The 18,126-nt window shown below is 37.2% G+C and overlaps 1 protein-coding gene across 1 annotated transcript; it reads left to right on the top strand.

Annotated features, from left to right (window-relative positions):
• The first annotated feature begins 5,099 nt into the window (after positions 1-5,099).
• Positions 5,100-16,518, top strand: LOC104395097 (patatin-like phospholipase domain-containing protein 2). Its single transcript, XM_010004768.1, has 8 exons — positions 5,100-5,354; positions 6,064-6,129; positions 8,843-9,052; positions 9,519-9,579; positions 11,355-11,573; positions 12,489-12,621; positions 13,844-13,960; positions 16,146-16,518. The coding sequence occupies exons 1-8, from the start codon at positions 5,100-5,102 to the stop codon at positions 16,435-16,437; spliced, it is 1,353 nt and encodes a 450-aa protein (XP_010003070.1). The 3' UTR covers positions 16,438-16,518.
• The last annotated feature ends 1,608 nt before the right edge of the window (positions 16,519-18,126 follow it).

The raw sequence follows: 18,126 nt of genomic DNA on the forward strand, positions 1-18,126 counted from the left end.
CGGGCTCCACCAGCGGCCTTGGCGGTGCCTCGTCCCTTGAGTCGGCAGGTGGTGGGAGCTTCGTGCCTCAGGTAGGGCGGATCCGTCTGTCTGAGGAGCTCCTGTGCCTCCCGGCCTCGGTGACCCTTCCCCTTAGATCCTTTTGGAACCCCTCAGAGGGATCCGAAACTGCTGGGAGGGGGCTGAGTGCTGAGACCCTTGGCACAAGGCAGGCTCGCCCCGTCGTCGGTCTGAAGGAAAAAATCTTTGCACTTCATTGGGAAATAGTGCATTTCCTGTAGCACAGGAAGCTTCAGTGGGCTCTGACTTGCTTCCTCTAAAGCTGCTTCTTTCCTGGGGTCAGGCTCAGGGAGTGAAGGTCAGGGTTTAGGTTAGCTTTAACTTGCTTTTCCTCTTCAATCTGTGCGCAGTGTGTGTTGCCTTGGTCGCTCAGGTGTATGATTAGAAACAGTGGGTCGGTGAAAATCGCTGATTCTAGTTGTGATTTAAGGAATGGGGTTAAGCTTGTTTTGTATTCATGCTGGATAAAAGGCATCCGTTTGCAACGAGGGAGAGTCTCTCTTGTGAAATAAGCACTTATAGCAGTAGGGCAAGTATTTAGGTCTTGTGGGAGCCCTATTGTTTATCTAGTGAATTAGACATGTTAGACCTTCAAACAAGCTTGAAACAAGGAAAACACCAAGGTGTTTAGGATAGTGACTGGACTGCAGTTTAAAAAGTGTATGATATACCCAGAACTCTGAAAATGGTTATCCTTTTAAACCAAAGAGATTCCCTGAATAAAAGTTTGTCTAGTTCATGTCTCCTCATGGATTGTTTTTGTTGGTGTTACCCTTATCTTGTTTAGAACTAAGAGGCTTTGTAAATTGACATTTTGTCATACTTACAGATGGAGGGGAAAACAATGGGTGCTTATTTCGGAGAGGATTTGGGGTTTGCTTTTAAACTTCTGAAGAAAAAAATTCACTGGCTAAAATTTACAGTGAATCTCTGTACGTGCAAGGGAGTAATATTCTGAAATGCCTCTCCCTGCTGCTTAGCCACTGAGCTCACATAAGCTTAATTTCTTCAAAGCTTTAACAATAAGCTGGTACTGCTTCCTTTTAGATTGAATTTTGCTGTAGTGTCCTGACATAACACATTGAGTTATTATGAGACTCATATCAGCTTTTAGAACAATAACTGTTTTAGAACACGTCCAATTTCAAGCCTTAAGCCATTGTCACTGGTTTAAGGAGGCTGCTTTTAATACTTGAAGTGCTCTAACACACAAAAAAATGTTTATCTGAAAGACTGTTACTGACAGTTTTTTAAATTTTTAGCTTTTTAATAATTGAAGCTTGAGGATTTAAATTATTCCCTTGTCTTTACTTTCTCATATGCCAACTGCAATTTTTGCTTTTCTTTAACAAATAGGCTAGGTAGTATGTGTGTGAGCACTGCCCAAGGTATTACACATTTCATGAGCAAGTCTATTTCTTCTGGAATTGTTTTTTTGTTAAAATAAGTCACTTGGGAGTGTTGGAAGACAATTCAAAACCAGCCACATTCTAAAATCTAGGTACCACTGTAAATTAATCACACTAAAAAGGTATTCCTGTATTAGTTCTGTACATTTTTAGCTGCTACTTTTTTGTGAACTTGCTTGAAAGCAGAGGATTGTAAATAAGTTATAAAGATACAATGTGTGTTGTAGTAAGTTGATGTATTTCATTAGTTTGTCTTGTATGCCTCTGTTTCATCAATATACTTTAATACACAGTATTTGTTATTTCTGCAGTTGTGGATTTAAGTCCCACATGCTTTCACAGTTGGGTTTCACTGTGGGAAGGCAGAACCAAGCTGTTCTCAGAGTTGGGCAGTGGAAGGATGAGAGGCAGCAGATACAGGCTGAAACATGGCAAATTCTGATTAGGTGTAAGGAAAAGAAAATTACCTTGTGGATGGGAAAAATATTAGAGGTGCCCAGAGAGGCTGTGGGGCCTCCATCCTGGGAGGTGTTCAAGATCTCATCCCTGAATTAGTGTGCTTGTTGGTGTGCACAAAAGTGTGTGTGTATGTATGTATATATATATAAAAGCAAGGTTTTCAACTAAAATTGATGTACATATTTAATCTCATACAGGTTTGTGGATGGATGTTTTAAATAAATGGCTTTATTTGTGTTTGTGTTACCTGTTGGATAGGCAGACTGAAAGTCTGTAGAATTTCAAGTTTGAATAAATGTAAACATTAGCCATTGAATGGGAAAAAGAGTCTATTTTTACACACTGAGGAAAAAGTTTCCCTCTTTGAATTTGAGGGAAGTTAGAGGGAGAATCTTGGAGATGACTGTTCTTCTTAGGGTGAAGTACATTCCAGGCTATTCCAAACTGGAACAGTTAAGGTATACTCCTCTTGTCAGCTCTTCCCCACAGATGTCTTGCAAATGGGGTGTTTTGGGGGTGATGTGGTTCTCCATTCTAGTAAGCCACTAATGAGAACAGGTTTGGTAGGGGCTGTAAATACATCAGGCTTTGCTCTGTGGCAAACAATTTCATAGTTACTCAGCCATTAAAAATAGGAATATAGAAATGTAACTAGAAACAGTTCACATTTAATAGAAATGTTGAGTTCTTTAGCTCTCTTGCATTTTTAAAAATAAAACAGATGCACTAAGGTCTGCCTAAAATCACAGTCTGACTTGAGCTATAGCACTCTCTCCCTTTCCAACAAGATATTATTTTTTAATACACCAGCCTAAGAGTTAACTGTATTTTAGTCCTGTTGAAGAAGGAAGGGAGAGGGGAAAATAGGTTGGAACACTTGGAAGTCTGTTGAATTAATAATGAACAGCTTCAGTAATACTGAATACTCTTGGAAAGACAACTATTTTTTTCTTTTCTTTTTTGTTGGGAGCCCTTCTCGTATTTAAAATAGATTACAATAAACATAATATGTAAATTTTTCTTTCTTTTTTTTTTTCCCTTTAGATAACTTCAAATGTAGAAAAATTATTGTAGATGGACCAGATGGGCAAACTTATGAAATAAAATTTTGTTTGGATGGGTTGTTATTTCTAAAAGGAAGTTGAAATTAGTTCAGATCTAAACTGTTGGAGTTTATCAGTTTTGTGGCCCTTTAATGGGGTACATAAAGTGATACTTGCCTGACCTTTCTTTATGGTGAGAAATAAACACAACACAAAGTTAATGGAGGGCACTGAATTACTTATTTTTTTTCAGCAGAAACAGACCTTAGTGCAAATGAGTGAAGATGTTGCAATGCTTCAAACTTAGGTAACAGCTTGAGCTTCAGTTTTTCAGGATGCTAGATAGAAAAATATGGTCAAGACCTGGTGGAGAAGTGACAGCTTGTGTATTTGTTTGCTTGTGTGTCCATGCACCCAGTACTCTTGGTCTCTTTTTTAGAGAGAGCCATCTATTTGCCTGGTGCATAAGGTTTTAAAAAAAAAAAGTACTTACTTTGCAAAAGGAAATTGCATGCCCTAAGACTGGTGTTCCTGGGTGGAGATCTGGTAGTTCAGTATCTCAGACTCCTGCAACATGCCTGATTTCTCTCTTCAGGAAGTTTAGAAGATTGAACATTGCAAAATTAATGTATTTTTAAAAAAGGGAGGTGGTGGTTTATATCAGAGTGCATGAAAAAAGGAAATGCTAGAACTGTCTGCATGACTGCTTTAGGAAATAACTTCTTCACTTACCAGAACATGACTCATGCCATTTCTTAATTTGATGTAAAATGAGTCTAAATTGTTCAGTCTTCTCAGGTGGGAGATAGGGTCAGGCTACTAATATCAGTGAATTCATGGCCCAAGGCTTTACTTTGAAGGGTGGAATGAGGAAAATTTTATTGCTAATAATGGAGCATGTCTGATACCTCCAAGTTTTTTTAGAGATACACTTATGTTCATATACTCCTGGTTTATTGTGTTAAAAATGAGAAAGGTTTAGATACTGCTGTAGGGGGGGAATAACATTGTAGAAAGATTTTTTTTTAATTAATTTGAACTTCAGAGATTTTAACAGAGTTCTTTCCAGTGCAGTACTCATATTTAACTTGGTAAGTCGAAGCCTACCTATTCTAGATAGTGTATGTAAGTTAAAATACACAAGTTTGGAAAATATTTTTAGATGACCTTGTAGTGTGCCATTCAGTTACTAACCTGTTACTTTGACCTTCCTCCCCACCCCCTTTCCTCTACCAAGTTGACAAGCTTATCAGGTAATTTCCACAAAGTGTGCCCTGGAGAAACAGGACATTAAAAATGCAAATAAAATATTGCAGGTGGATGAGCTGCTGTTCTTATTGTGACTAAGTGTGTGGTTTTTAAAACGAGTTCAGTGTTCTGTAGGAGCAATCATGTCTTGTGTAGTGGTTAGAATGAGTTCCCAAATGCTGATATAATTGGAGAAAAAATTATTTATCTCTTACATATTGGTAAAAATGCACCTACTTACATGGAGACCAGTGAGACAGGCATTGGGTATCTCTTCCACATTCCTTACCACTGCTTCAAAAACTTCCCTCCTGACATTCCTTGCCATAAATTTGTATTTAATGTTACCTATATATATGTATATATAAATGAAGGTAAATGGTGCCTTGAAACCTCAAGTTTGGTAAAAATCCAACCGGTGTTACTAGCTGTGGTGAACCCAGGTGCTCTGCTTGTTCAGCAGACATTCTGTGGGCCTTAAATCTGCATCAATAGGTTTGTATGAATGTTACATATGGAATGTGTCCATGCATATGTGCTTACGAAAGGACACTCATCTTTATTTTTTTCTTGAAGAATATGGTTCTGGAATGAATAATTTCTTACAGAAGCATCTTATATGGGTATTTTACATTTGCAGTCTACATATAAATAACATGAGTAACTTAGTGCCTGGGTCTTCACCAGGATTTATATTTGAAAGTCTAAAGTGACTACTTTCCCCCCCACCCCTCAGAGAGCTCCTGCACTCTGTTAAACAGTTACTTCAGCTGTCAGAAAGCTCTTGATTTTTCATGCTAGCAATCAGAAAATTTGTAGCTCTAGACATGCTTTATTACCAGAAGTGTGTTTTGTTTTTTGACATATCTTCTGTTCTTAAATGAAATGCATTTTATTTTCAGCTCAAGCTTGTGCAGATGTTCTGGCATTAGCCAAAGAAGCTAGAAGGAGAAATCTTGGTCCTCTTCATCCTTCTTTTAATGTGATAAAGATAATAAGAGATGGACTTATGAGAAATCTTCCTGAAAACACTCACCAGTTGTCATCGGGCAGGCTATGTATTTCACTAACCAGAGTGTCTGATGGTAAAAATGCTTTGATATCTAATTTTAACTCTAAAGAAGAAGTTGTCCAGGTAGGTTTGTTTCTGGCAACTAGTGAAAATTTCTGTAGTGTTACATCCATGTAATGTCATCCATTGGAATTTCATGGTAAACTTTTTAGGATATAGTGATTTTGAAAGTATTTAAAATATGAATTCAGGCTTTACTATGCTAAATTCACTTAGTGGCTTTCCCAGTCAATGTATCTGCAAACTGTTTTATTGAGTAGATCTGAGGGATCAATCTTAAAAAGGATAAGTGCCTTTAAAGTTCAGTGTATCTAATGAAGCTAATCTTTCATTAGTAAGATTTTTTTAAGGTCACTTTCATAAAAGCAGTAATCAAGAAACAGCCAAAAATAGCTCTTTAAAATCCTAGTATCAGTTACAAAGCTAGTTTAATATGATCCCAGACCACTGATACATGTCCTGTTAGTTTGATTATGCAGGAAATGTATAACTTGAGTGAATGATTATAAACTTTTCCTAGCATTTCTAGAAATGCTCTTTTAGGGAGTCTTACTCTTTTGGTAGGTGGAGTGTGGTTATATTTTAAAAGGAAATATGGAAATACCCTTATTCTGATTTAAAATAATGCATAATACCTTTCCCTCCCTTCTTTTTATTCATGTGTTTTTTTTTCCATTGCTTGCTTGGTTGTTTTTGCAAACATCTAAAGAGATACATTATAATTTTAATAGAACAGTTACCATTTAATTGACATGGTCTCATTTTCCTACAGGCTTTAATCTGTAGTTCATTTGTCCCTATTTATTGTGGCCTAATTCCACCATCATTTAGAGGTGTGGTAAGTCTCAATTGTTAAGATCTAAAAATCATCCTAGCTATCCTGAAAATGTTAAGAGACAATGTATGTGTTTTTTCAGTTATTGTATAAAATAAATACCTTCATAGCTTCTAGTACTGTAGCTGTATGTTGCAACTTTTCAAAAAAACAAAGAAACACTAAATGTGTAGAAGATCTGTTACGTATATTTCTTCTTCACCCTACAAAACACATACATGCTCTCTCAAATTCCTTGCTTGCTGATGCAGTCATTAAAATAAGATATTCTAAGCTCACAACTTTTTAACCATATAGGATAAATATTTATTGAAGAAAATGTTGCTCATTCACCTGCTCAGATTTATAGGAAGGGTCACTTATTTAAAAAAATGAAAATCTTATAAGATACTTTATTGTCTTTGTGATCTTGCTGGAGGTATACCTGCTTTAAAATTGGATTAAATTTCCATGTTCAGTTAGATACAAACAAAGCCTTTTAATGTCTTCTGTTGCTTGTATTCAGTGTAAGAAAGATTGTTTTTTAAAGCTAAAGTGTTGGTACCTAAGTGTGTTCTGTTCGTTATAAAACCTCTCAATACTTCATGTCTGTACTGGGTTTTCTAAACACACACCCCCCAAGTTATAGGGGGTTTGTATTAACTTGTATTTGCTTTTCTTCCAACTTTGGTGCTCCTTACCTAAGGAGATGGGGAGAATAATGGAAGAAGACTCAAAACCTCTTAAACAGTGATTGATTACAAACTGTTCTCAAGGCAATCTGGAAGTGCTGAAAGGTCAAGGATAGACATGAAATGTATTTTCTTCTTTATGCTGAAATTTAAGCAAAAGTTATTAGAACTATATAGGGATTTTTCTTTATCTGTCCTTCTAAACCTTGTGTGTCTCCTTAAACTCTTCCAGATTAAAGGTGTTATGAAAACAGGACGTTGGACTGAATCCAAGGTTTAGGTGGATCCAGGCTAATCTGGCTATTCAGTTCTTGTCACCAGACAACAATGTTATTTTAAAAGGCTTAGTTCAGAGTACAAAAACATACAAATGATGCTTTATTTGGTCCTATTTTGAGGGAAGGGGAAAGAAAGTATCACTGCATCTCTCCAGTCTTTTCAATTATTTTGGTATTTTAATCTTTAGGAGGCATTTTTTTCTGTAATGTGGTAAGAATGCCAGAGTTGCATGTGCTGGGTATGACTCCTGTAGGGCTTAACCACAGTAGAATGTAAACTATGTAAACGTAATAGCATCTTCCTGTTTACTGGCTTGGTGCTTCATGTATTTGTACTTCAAAACAAGGACTTAGACCTCTTGAAAGTTATCCTTAAGTGCCAGTTGTGAAGCTTTTGGGTGTGGTGGATTTTGTTTGGGGGTTTTTTATTACCCCTTTCAAACACAGCAGTGGCTTCAGATTGAAAAAATACTAGGGGGACCAAATAGGCAGAAACTCCCGATAATTAAAACCAGTTACCACAGTAGAGCAGTGACTCACATCCATACTTCCTCTCTCTTATCATTTTGTGGGAAGGCTGTGTGCTGTGTGCTCATTTGCCAAACCTCTTGATGCTTCCACAAGGACGTGATGATGGCACGTGCACTGAAGTGGTTGCATTATACACCTGTAGGAAGTCTGTCAGTAGCTGCATGCTGCTAGGTCTAAATAGTGTCCAAGAAGGATGATGGTTAGGAACAGGCTGCTTTAGAAGAGCGATTTGGATAAATTGCTCTGAGCTGCCTCCTTACTAATTTGTAAGTTGCTTTTTAGAATGGTCAAGGCATAAGTATCAGGGTAGATGAAACTGGTAATCCAGGTTGCTTCTGCTTAAAAGGCCTGCTCTGTTACCTTTATATTTTACAAGGACCTACAGGTTGTGTCTCTTGTCTAGTTAGGAAGGAGGAAAATAGAGCCACTAAACCAGCAAAGCTGGTAAGGTGGAATGGTCTTCTGCCAGTGTCACAACAAACTGGCTACACTGGAAAGATTGCTGCTGTGAATGACTGGAGGAGTTGCAGCTGCTGCTGAACTACAGATTAGTTACCCTGATGTGAAGCTATTTAGTTCTTCGATCTTAAGTGTGAGGTGATGATGAACTAAAATTACAGAAATGAGCAATTCAAGACAAAGGAGACAAAAGCACAACCTGGAGTAGCTTCTGAACTTTCACTCAGAGCAGAATGGTTATCCATGACTGTCCACGAGGTTTCTGAAGCACTGTCCATTTTTACTTGCTGTTTCTGTCTAAATATTGATGCTTTTATATAACATTCTAATTACAATGAGTAATTTTAAGTTCCTTTTATTTTGGTATGACAAAACTTGAGCTTTGAAGTGTAGAGCTATTCTTTTATTTGTGTTCTTTCTGCAGAAGTACCCTGGTAGCTCCTTGTTTGGTGCTTTCCTTTAAGGAGGAGGAGGCAGCAACACTGCTCCTTCTCTGCATGTTGTATAGCATTCTCATCTTTAAAATGGACTTGTTCTTTCCTAAATATACAGCAAAATTCCAGATAGAATAGTCTTATGCTGTCGATGGAACCATAAGTAGGAATGTTTTTTCACCTGACGTTAGAGGACAAAGCATGCTGCTCAAAGTGTTTAGCCCAGGAACACAGGCAGAGGCTGTTCTGTTACAGTCTTAAGTGCTATTTAATACTTGCATTGGAAATCTGCTAGTTAGGAAGTTTTGGCCTTTGAGACTTCTTTTTCTGTTTATTTTTGTAGCGCTACGTGGATGGAGGAATCAGTGACAACTTACCTCACTATGAATCCAAGAATACCATCACGGTTTCACCTTTTGCTGGGGAGTGTGATATCTGTCCAAAGGGGAATTCTGCCAACTTCCATGAAATGAATGTGACCAACACCAGCATTCAGCTCAGTATGGGGAACCTTTACCGTTTAACGCAAGCGCTCTTTCCACCAGAGCCTAAGGTTCTTTTTCGTTGCCTTAATGTACTAAGACATATTTCCATATAAAAGCTGCAGTAATCTTAGTGTTTCATCTAGTTGTATAAACTTTTATGGTGACAGCTCTCTTGTAGTTCCTATTTTTTTAACAGTTTGTGTTCATTCTTCTTATTTTTAGTCTCTCAGACTAAAAATGCAAGACTGCTATTGGCTTTCATTATTTATTTGAGGATTAGCACAGGATTCTATCACAAAATCAACATCAGTAAATTAATAACTAAGTTTAGTTCTTTCATGTTACCTGCTAACCAGGTGCTTCAGAACTTAGCAGAAGTTCTAAAGCTTCATGGTTTTCTGAAGTTCTCAATTAACACTTCACACAAGCAAGTTGCCATTAAACTTTGCTAAGCAGTGTTAATTGCAGACCTGATGAAGGAAATGCTCTTGAATCTCCTTTTATGTGTCTGACTTATGTACCCTATACTTGCAGGTACTAGGAGAGATCTGTGAGCAAGGATACTCAGATGCTCTTAAATTCTTGAAAGAGAATGGTATGTTACATTTGTGGATAATTATTGATGATATGGTCTTAAGCTTAAAAAAAAAGTGAGGGGGTTGGTTGTATACAGCAAAGAAGGGGCTAAGTCTTTGAGGCTTTTGAAGGGATCATGGTAAGTTTAGTTCATTTAGAAATCATATAGACTGCTTGTGACATAGCAGTTGTTGGGACCCAGATAAGCTTAGGAAGAATTGAAAGTTGCTCTACTCATAGACTTCTAGTAACATTTTATATTAATACATGTTGGTGTTCTGCCTGCTTTAAGACAAGCAAGTTAAAGACAGTAACTTAATATTAGCATGAAGCTAACACTGTGCTAAATATACATAGATCCTGTAGTCTTTGGATGCAGAAGCAAATTGGTCCTGAGCCAAATCAGAGTAGTGGAAGCTGAAATGTGGTGTTTACACTATTACAGGGATTACCAGCTGTAGTTCTGTAATGTAGCTGTAGTTTTATGTGCTCTTTGCTTATGATCTGTTATAACTAAAAACTAAATAGTCAGGTTTTCTTGGAAAAATTTTCTTCACTGTTAGAAAACATCATTGTTCTGCTTAAGAGTTTGATTTTTTTAGTAATATTATTAAATATTTAATGAGGAAGTCCTGCTTTGTACATTTTACCAGGTGATTAAAAGCACCAGCTATACAAGAAGCCTATAATTTGTGGTTGTCTGTGCTCAGATGGGTTCTGTTGCTGTACCAAACCCACAAGTTTCCTGTGTGCATCTTTCCATCTGACGCAGATATGAGATTCCTTGCAGCTCTTCCTTGGTGGCTTTCCTGCATGTCCTCTGTGTTTTGTGCTGTTGTCCTCTTTCACGCTATCAGTTCTGTGATAACCTCAGTTCTGTGATAACCTCTGTTCTTACTTTGTCATGAGTTTGCCTTGCATCAAGCTTCATCAGTGATAATTGTAACCTTTCCAAGTTCATTCATTATGCATCTACTTTCTTCTTAAGTTACTTCAACTGTAGGTGTTTATTTCCCCACATCTGTAACATTTCAATATACAATGGATATAGTAAAAGTTGTTTTGATGTTTGTCTTCTAGGAGTAATTGTAAGTAGAATACAGGTTCTGTTGTGTGTAGGTATGGATTCTAGTCAAATTTGGTAGTCTTTAAATGTAAGTAATTTTATAAAGATGTTCTGGAAGCATAGTATAAATATTTTTCTTGTATTTTGCCCTTTGTACTCATTATCTAGTGCTTGTTTGTAAGGTAATTATCAGTTCTATTTCTTAATTGGCATCAGTTTTGCAAGGCAACTAATGTTGATTTAGATCTGTACTTCAGATATCTTAGAACAACATAGCACCCTGCTCACTTTCCTTCTCCACCCTGTTGTAGGAATGCCTCAAAGTACCTATGTGTTACCCACCATGTCAAATGTCCAAAATGTTCAATGTCTTTTGGGTGTTTTCTTTCAGATAAAAATTAAATCAATTTTCTTCTCCTTTAAATCATTTGCTTTCTCACTGGAAGACAACTTTGTTACAGGATTGAGTATTTCTAGTGCAGTTTCAGTTAATTGTTCACTTTTTCCTTTTCTTTCAAACCTGTTTTAAAGTAAAATCTAAACCTGCAAAAGAATAGTGATCAATGTGATTAAACATTTGTAGGACTATAAGAGCAAGTTTATTTGACATTGGCTGTATAATGTTCTCTCAGAATAGGCCTTTGTACAGACACACAGACTACAGGTACTGTACAGGTACTCTGAAGAACTGTAGATTAAGCCTAAGTGGAAACTCTTGACTCTTTCAGGTATTCTGAAAGACTCAATTTACATCCACTTGTCCTTCACAAAAAGAAACCCTCATGAGGCTGTGCAACACATTGACAATATGAAGCAAAAGAAGTTGACAGAGGATTGTCACAGAGTAGAAACTTTGAAAATGGAAGTACTTAATGATCAGCTGAAGCAACATCCATGGCCTTTGGAGAAGAGTATATTCCAGAGTCTACCTCCTAGACTTCATAAAGGTACATACAAAGGACTGTTTCCTGTAACTTTGAATGGCAAACTGTGCTCTATTTATGTAATCTTGTAACTGTCTGTGATATTAGAGACTAGCTCAACCCAAAAATGTTTCTTAAGAACTCAGTAAATGTGAACACGTATGTTTTGATTTAGCTACAGAAATAAGATTGAAGCAGGAGAAAGGAGCTACTTTCAACATTGGAGAATCGTGAATTGAATTCTCATTTGGCTTTGGATAATCTTTGTGCACAGTATTTTTTGTAAGCATATATTTCACACCAAAGTTTAACCTCAGTTTCAAACATTGGTTTATCACAACCTTATTTTTAAAATGGAATCCTAGATTTGTAATTCTCTTTCCTGTCTTTTTAATAAGCTGTTAGTAGGCTAAAACCACTATGGATATTTCTCTGATCTATAAAGGTTACCTAGTTTTGGGTTTTTTTGTGGAAGCTTATTGGTATTTTCAAGATGTGAAATTTGTAATCCCAGTGACCCAGGAAAAGAAAGCCTGAAGTGTGGTATTTCTTACAACTGTATGTAACAACTGGAATGTGCAGAACTCAAACGTCAGACTCTCAACAAACTCTCTAACAAGACAGGAATGCCATCTGAAATACATATTTTTGGAGAGGTGAACTTTACGTGCCCTTATTTCAAATTAATTTGTAGACTTACAGCTTAAAAGTTTGGGGTAGTGTCTTTTGTCCCTGTGGTATGAGTCTGTTTCCCCTATTCTAAAATAGCTTAGAGAAGGTTTATGGTAAGTGTGCCTTGAGATGAAGTCTTTGATTTTTCCATCTGAGCCTTATTCAGTAACACTTGATAATGTTGACTGAAGTTCACCGAACTTTGAGCAAATATTGAAGCTGTTTTCAAGTAGTCTAACACATTTTTCCAAAATACTTTTTATTAAGCACTACAGGAAGCTTGTAAAGAACAGAATGGATTCTATGCTCAGTTCTCCAAACTCTTTCCAATACGGGTGATATCCTATCTTATGCTACCATATACACTACCAGTGGAGTCTGCTTACTCAGTTGCTTTACGGTGAGGAATTTTTAATTTTAAAATTACTATACTTCTGGAAATGTATTCATTGAGAGCTTATTTAGTGTTGTGAGCATTCTAGTTCTCTAGAGTTAAAATGGTAACTGTCCAAAGACCATTATTTCTACCCATGTAATGCATCCTACTAAAGCCTCTATAGTCTAAGGCTAGATAAGTAAACAAATTAAGAAGACTGCTAAACAATTTGCTCTTATTACTATTAACTGTCTCATAATTGCTTGAGAGAAGCACCCTGAATTGTGTTTTCCAGGGGCACACTTCTTATTGCTGTTATTCTATTCTGCAATGGTATTTGAACTCTATCCATGTAGTTCTTGTGCTTTAGCTTCTTTTTGAAATCAGGAGTGAAATCCAGTTTTCATTCACCATATAACTTTTCCTACCAGTTTTGTTTGGGTTGACTGAAAGTTGTGCTCTTGAAACTGGGCTTAGTTTTATGTTTTTCAATTCTTGTGAGGGTTAAATGATGTTATATGAGTGCACCATTAACACTAAACTTTATGCTTGCTTAAGAGAATTCTAGTTGTTAAACAGCAGATGTCATTAATGTCTTCAGAAAATACTTGAGAAGTCAAATGTTCTGTAAAAGAGTCACACAGAACTCCAGTAAAGTATTTTCTTTCTGTGCCATTCATTGTGGTGCTTCTGTGCTGTTTTTTGGTGGATGGGGAGGAAGCAAGTTTCAGCACAAATGTAATGTGGGTTTTTGCCCTTCATTCACCTCTGGTGTAGCTGACTTTTGTTAAGAGGATAATAAGGAAAAAACTACATTTGTGATATTGCTCTGTGTTTCTGCCTTCTGTTTGTTCCTCAATTTTGCTTTTCTTTTGTTCTTCCTTTCCCACGTTGCTCTAAATTGAGCAGGAAGTTCCCACCACACAAAGTTCTCAGACAGGAATTCTTTGCAGGCTTCCTAATCAATCATTGGTCATGAGGTGTAGAACACACATACCTGTCCACTGATGAGCATAGGTCAGAGATGCAGTGGCCTGTGCTGCTTTTTTTCTTAGTTTGGAGAGAAGAATTGAGTGGAGTAGGTAGAAATTTAGAGAGGCTGAGAAGACCTGGAGGCTTTGGTGGGCAAGTTAACTTGGGGAGAATGAAAGCTGCTATTTTGTTGGCTGTCAGACATGATAAGAATATAATGCAGATTGTATTTGTTACCTCCAAAACAACAAGTGTATTTTGGTTTTGATTGTAGGTTAGTGAACTGGTTTCCTGACATGCCTGCTGATGTTCGATGGATGCAAGAACAGTTCTGTCGAATTGCTGGTACAGTTTTTTCCCATGCTAAGAGCAAGCTGTTCTGCATATCCAGGTAAAGTGGGGTTCTGCTGCATGCAAACAATGCATTTTTATAAGTTCTCTTTTTGTCAGAGCTTCAAGTACTTAAATTTGTTTCTTCAAACGGGGATTTAATAACTTCCTTAAAGGTAGCACAAAATGGTTCTTACTGCTTCTAATTCTTAGCATTATATATTTTCTGGTGTTTCTTGTTGATTACTGATCAATGGCTGCTACATCTTGTACCTGAAGACATGTTGCATGTTGGTAGGCATGTGCTTTTTGGGGACAGGGTTGGGTTATAGAGCAGGCACCCTGTTTCTTCTCCACAGCAGCTGGAGCATTTGGGAGGAAAAGAGGAGGAAAAGGTTGCTCAAGATATTCTAAACCAGATGTAGCAGGTAGGAACTAGAAAACATTTGGGAGAAAGACTGGATTCTTAAGGAGTCTGGACAGGATATGTAAGCTGTTAGAGTTGAGAAACTGAATGTGAACTTGAAACATAGTTGGAAAGAAGTAAAAAAAGAAAAATAGGAAAAAATTTAGGAATCTGTTTCTGTGGAAGAGAAACCTCTGCTCTAACCTGGTTTTAAGTAGCTTCATGATGCTTCTCTTACAAAGTTCATGTGAGATCTAGCCTTTAAGACTTTTTTACTTCTGTTATATTTTGTAGCATTATGTGCATAGAGGAATAGGTGAGCTCATCTCAGTTTGAGTTTAAGAATGCCTTTCACTTTTTACTGAGCAGTGTAGTATTTGCCCAGGGAGCTCTGCAAGCTTTCACAGAATGAATACAACCAATCATCAGGTTAGTTTTTCGTGAGAACAAATGGACTGACTGCTGGAAGAGAGTTGCACAGCCACATCAGAGCAGTGCTGTAAGTAGAGAAACAGAGGCTCTCTCTGGGGTACAAATGCTTATAAATAGAAAAACTCCTGAGATTTGGTCTGAAAAAGCATAAATCCAAAATCCAGATTTAAGCAGAAGATGTCATATCTATTTTACTGTAATTTTTCTGGTATTTGTCTCAGCTCCTGGAGTTGCTGAGTATGAGGTAGAAGGGGAAGAGAAATCAGCCTAGAAACCTATAAAGAGTGAACAGAATTCTTAACTGCTTCATAAAAGCTGCCTAAAGATAGTGGTAGCACTGGAGACTAATAACTGCAGCAGTCATTTCAATTAAAGCATTGACATGGTCTATATGCAGGGCATTTTTAAATTAAAATGAAAAATATCCTTTTATTTGAGCCAAGAGTTCTTGAGTTTTTATGTTCCTGTTTATGGCAATAAAGTTAAGTAAGGTGGAAGATGAGAGATACTATTTTTTTGTCCTGGCATCAGAAATGCAGGTTTGATAGGACTGTCTGAGAACTGCTCCTCATAAAAAACTTGGTGAGGGTCTGTATTGGCATTGTGAAAGATCAAATTCACAAACTCCATCCCTTAGAAGTACAGAATAGTCACAGAATCACTGAATGGTTTGGGTTAGAAGGGACCTTAAATATAATCTAATTCTAGCCCCCTGCAAATTATTTGTCCTCTGATCTGACTGCAGAAAAGCTGGAGAGGGACTTTTTAAAGGGCGTGTAGTGGTAGGACAAGGGGGAACAGTTTCAGGCTGAAAGAGGGCAGATTTAGAATAGATATTAGTGAGAAACTCTTTAGTTTCTCATCACCACTAACCTGGTGATTCTGGTGCTGTTTTGGAGTGTAGGAATGTTCTATTCCAGCTGCTCAGCTTGGTGATAGTTACCTGGTTGTAAAGCAGCATGCAGATACAGCATCTAGGGAGTTGAACAGCTATATTTGTTACTCAGATTATGAACACTGAGACTATTCCTGTTAATGTTCAGTTAGTGCTGTGGTTGGAAAACTGAAACATACTCTAAGTGGATAGCTGGGGGGACATCAGCATTATTTAAGAGGTAATGTACAAAGTGGGCCTGCCCTTCTGAGCTCATCAGATGTGACTTTAATGTAACTATTTTGTACTTCATTCTGAGGGCAACACATAATGACTGTGTACCCCCTCTTCTACATATGATTGTTTCAAGTTTTCTTCCTGTTGTCCCATATCCTAACCCACTAAATACATTTATAATTAAGTTTTCCTCTAGTGTTCTACCTCACATGAAGATTCCTTGTCAGATATATGAACAGCAATGAAACAGTAATGAAGCGCTAATTATCATGTTTCCTGTTTTCTTTTTTTAAACAGGAAAGGCAGCTTTGCATCACTAAGGAAATGTCAAACGATCCCATCTGCTATGGAATTTCATTCTTCATACTGCCACCTTAAAATGCCTCATTCTTCTGCTGACCTTGACACCTGGCTCTGGGAATCATCCTGCTTCATGCAATCAGCTATGCAAAATGCTTCTGCTAACATGCAGGAGCCTGCAGAGTTAAACTCCTATCCTAGTTTTCTCCCAAATTCTGATGAGTCTGGGTTGGAAATAGATTATGACTCTTCCTCAGAGGCAAGCTTTCAAACTGTTCCAGAGTATTAATTTGGAAGCAGATTCCACAGTTTCCAAAATTCTAATTTGGCAGAGAAATATAAATCCTAAAGGACTAGCGATGACTTTTTTTATTGCCAATAAATCTTGGAAAATTATTTGTTTACAGCTTTCTGACAAGTCTGCCTTGGGAATTGTACTGTTTTAAGGATTCTAAAAACAGTGGCTGCTATACTAAGTAACAGACTGCAAAGCACCAGCTCAATCAGCTGTAGTAAATAGTGTCTCTCTGGAAATAATAATAAAAATTACTTTCAGCAGAAAAGTGTTAATCCTCTGAACAGATTGTTAGAAAAACGAGAAGGAAAACAAAAGCTTTAAAAAATATAATTCTTAACAATATTATGTGTTAGGATTACTTTTATAGCACTTAAATGAAATTGGACGTTTACTTCTTAAAGGGAGGTACACAAATGGGCTTTTCAGTGGCCTCCAGTGTCTGTTTGCCTTATGTTTGAACATACTGTTGTATTTATGGAAAAGCTGTCTGCAAGAGATGCTGTAGGAACAGTATTATTATAGGTTGTGTGTATTCCATGGTTCATATTATGTCTCCTTTCTGGTTCTTTCCCTTTTCAAATACTTTAAGGGAAAAAGACATGAGAAATGGGGCACACTCCCCTGAAGTGTAAGCAAGTAGTTTTGGTGATTTTAGAGGACTTTTTCATACTTAATGAGGTCCTAATACTTGACTATGTATTGAAAAGTAGGTAAAATAGTGACTGTGATTAGTAGCAAATAGTAATTTGAGAATCTGTTAAGCTTGACAGAAGATGCTGTACATTGATTTTTCTTAAGTGGTGGTTGATGTTTAGGTCTTCCCTCTAATTGATCCCCAATCATTCTCTTTTTTTTTTTACCCTTCAACTTGAGATTTTTCTTCCTTTCTTCCTTCTTGCTAAAGAAGTGATGAAAAAAAGGAGCCCCTCCTGTCTCAGTGAGCTATGATATCCCAAAGGATGTTTTTCAAGTGTGATTGCTAGAAGACGCAAATGTGTAAGACTTAGGGGAAGCATCAATATCCAAGGAGGTCTCAAAGAATGGGCTGAAAGTTACACAAAGCACATCTGTGATGAGTGTTTTCAAGCACTTTGCGCTGCAAAGGTTCTGCATAATTTTCCAGTTTAAGAAAGACAGCTCATTAGTATCTGAATATATCAGGAGAAGTAAATAACTCTTTAAGACTAACTAGTCTTTTGATGTTTAGTTACCAAATCTTGTATCATTTTTTTTTAAAGTGGAAGGAAACTGTGATGGCTTTTAAGTCATGTGTGTGCACATGTTTGGGGGCAGGCATGTGACATTTGAAGGCTACTCATTTGTGCACCTTGGGTGCAGCCCTGGGCAGAGGTTATAGATGTTTACTGAGAGTATCTTTGGACAAGGAGAAGCAGTGATTAGATTGTGATGCTCAGAAGAGGCAACTTTGGCTTGTAAACTTCAGTCTCCTGCAAAATGTAGCACTTGCACATTGGAGCAGCCTTGAAGCAGCTTCTCTGCTGTGATTTCCCTAAGCTTGAAATGCTGAATTTTACAACATGAAAACTGATTTTAGAATGGTGGAAGGGGGGGGAGAGAAAGTGTCGAGCTATCCCATTTCCATACCACAGAAGACTGGTGCTATTTTACTTCAACCCTCGTTCATTTGTTCTCTGTACGCATCTTCAGATTGGCAAGGGA

The sequence above is a fragment of the Chaetura pelagica genome, unplaced genomic scaffold, assembly GCF_000747805.2.
Source record: "Chaetura pelagica isolate M959 unplaced genomic scaffold, ChaPel_1.0 scaffold479, whole genome shotgun sequence".
NCBI classification, from domain to species: Eukaryota; Metazoa; Chordata; class Aves; order Apodiformes; family Apodidae; genus Chaetura; species Chaetura pelagica.

What these genes read in the sequence shown, in the direction of transcription:
- LOC104395097 (XM_010004768.1), top strand. Translation starts at nt 5,100, where the DNA reads ATGAAATGCATTTTATTTTCAGCTCAAGCTTGTGCAGATGTTCTGGCA. An exon ending in TAAATTCTTGAAAGAGAATG is followed by an intron (nt 9,580 to 11,354) that starts GTATGTTACATT and finishes TGACTCTTTCAG; the next exon opens with GTATTCTGAAAGACTCAATT. An exon ending in GCTTACTCAGTTGCTTTACG is followed by an intron (nt 12,622 to 13,843) that starts GTGAGGAATTTT and finishes TTTTGATTGTAG; the next exon opens with GTTAGTGAACTGGTTTCCTG.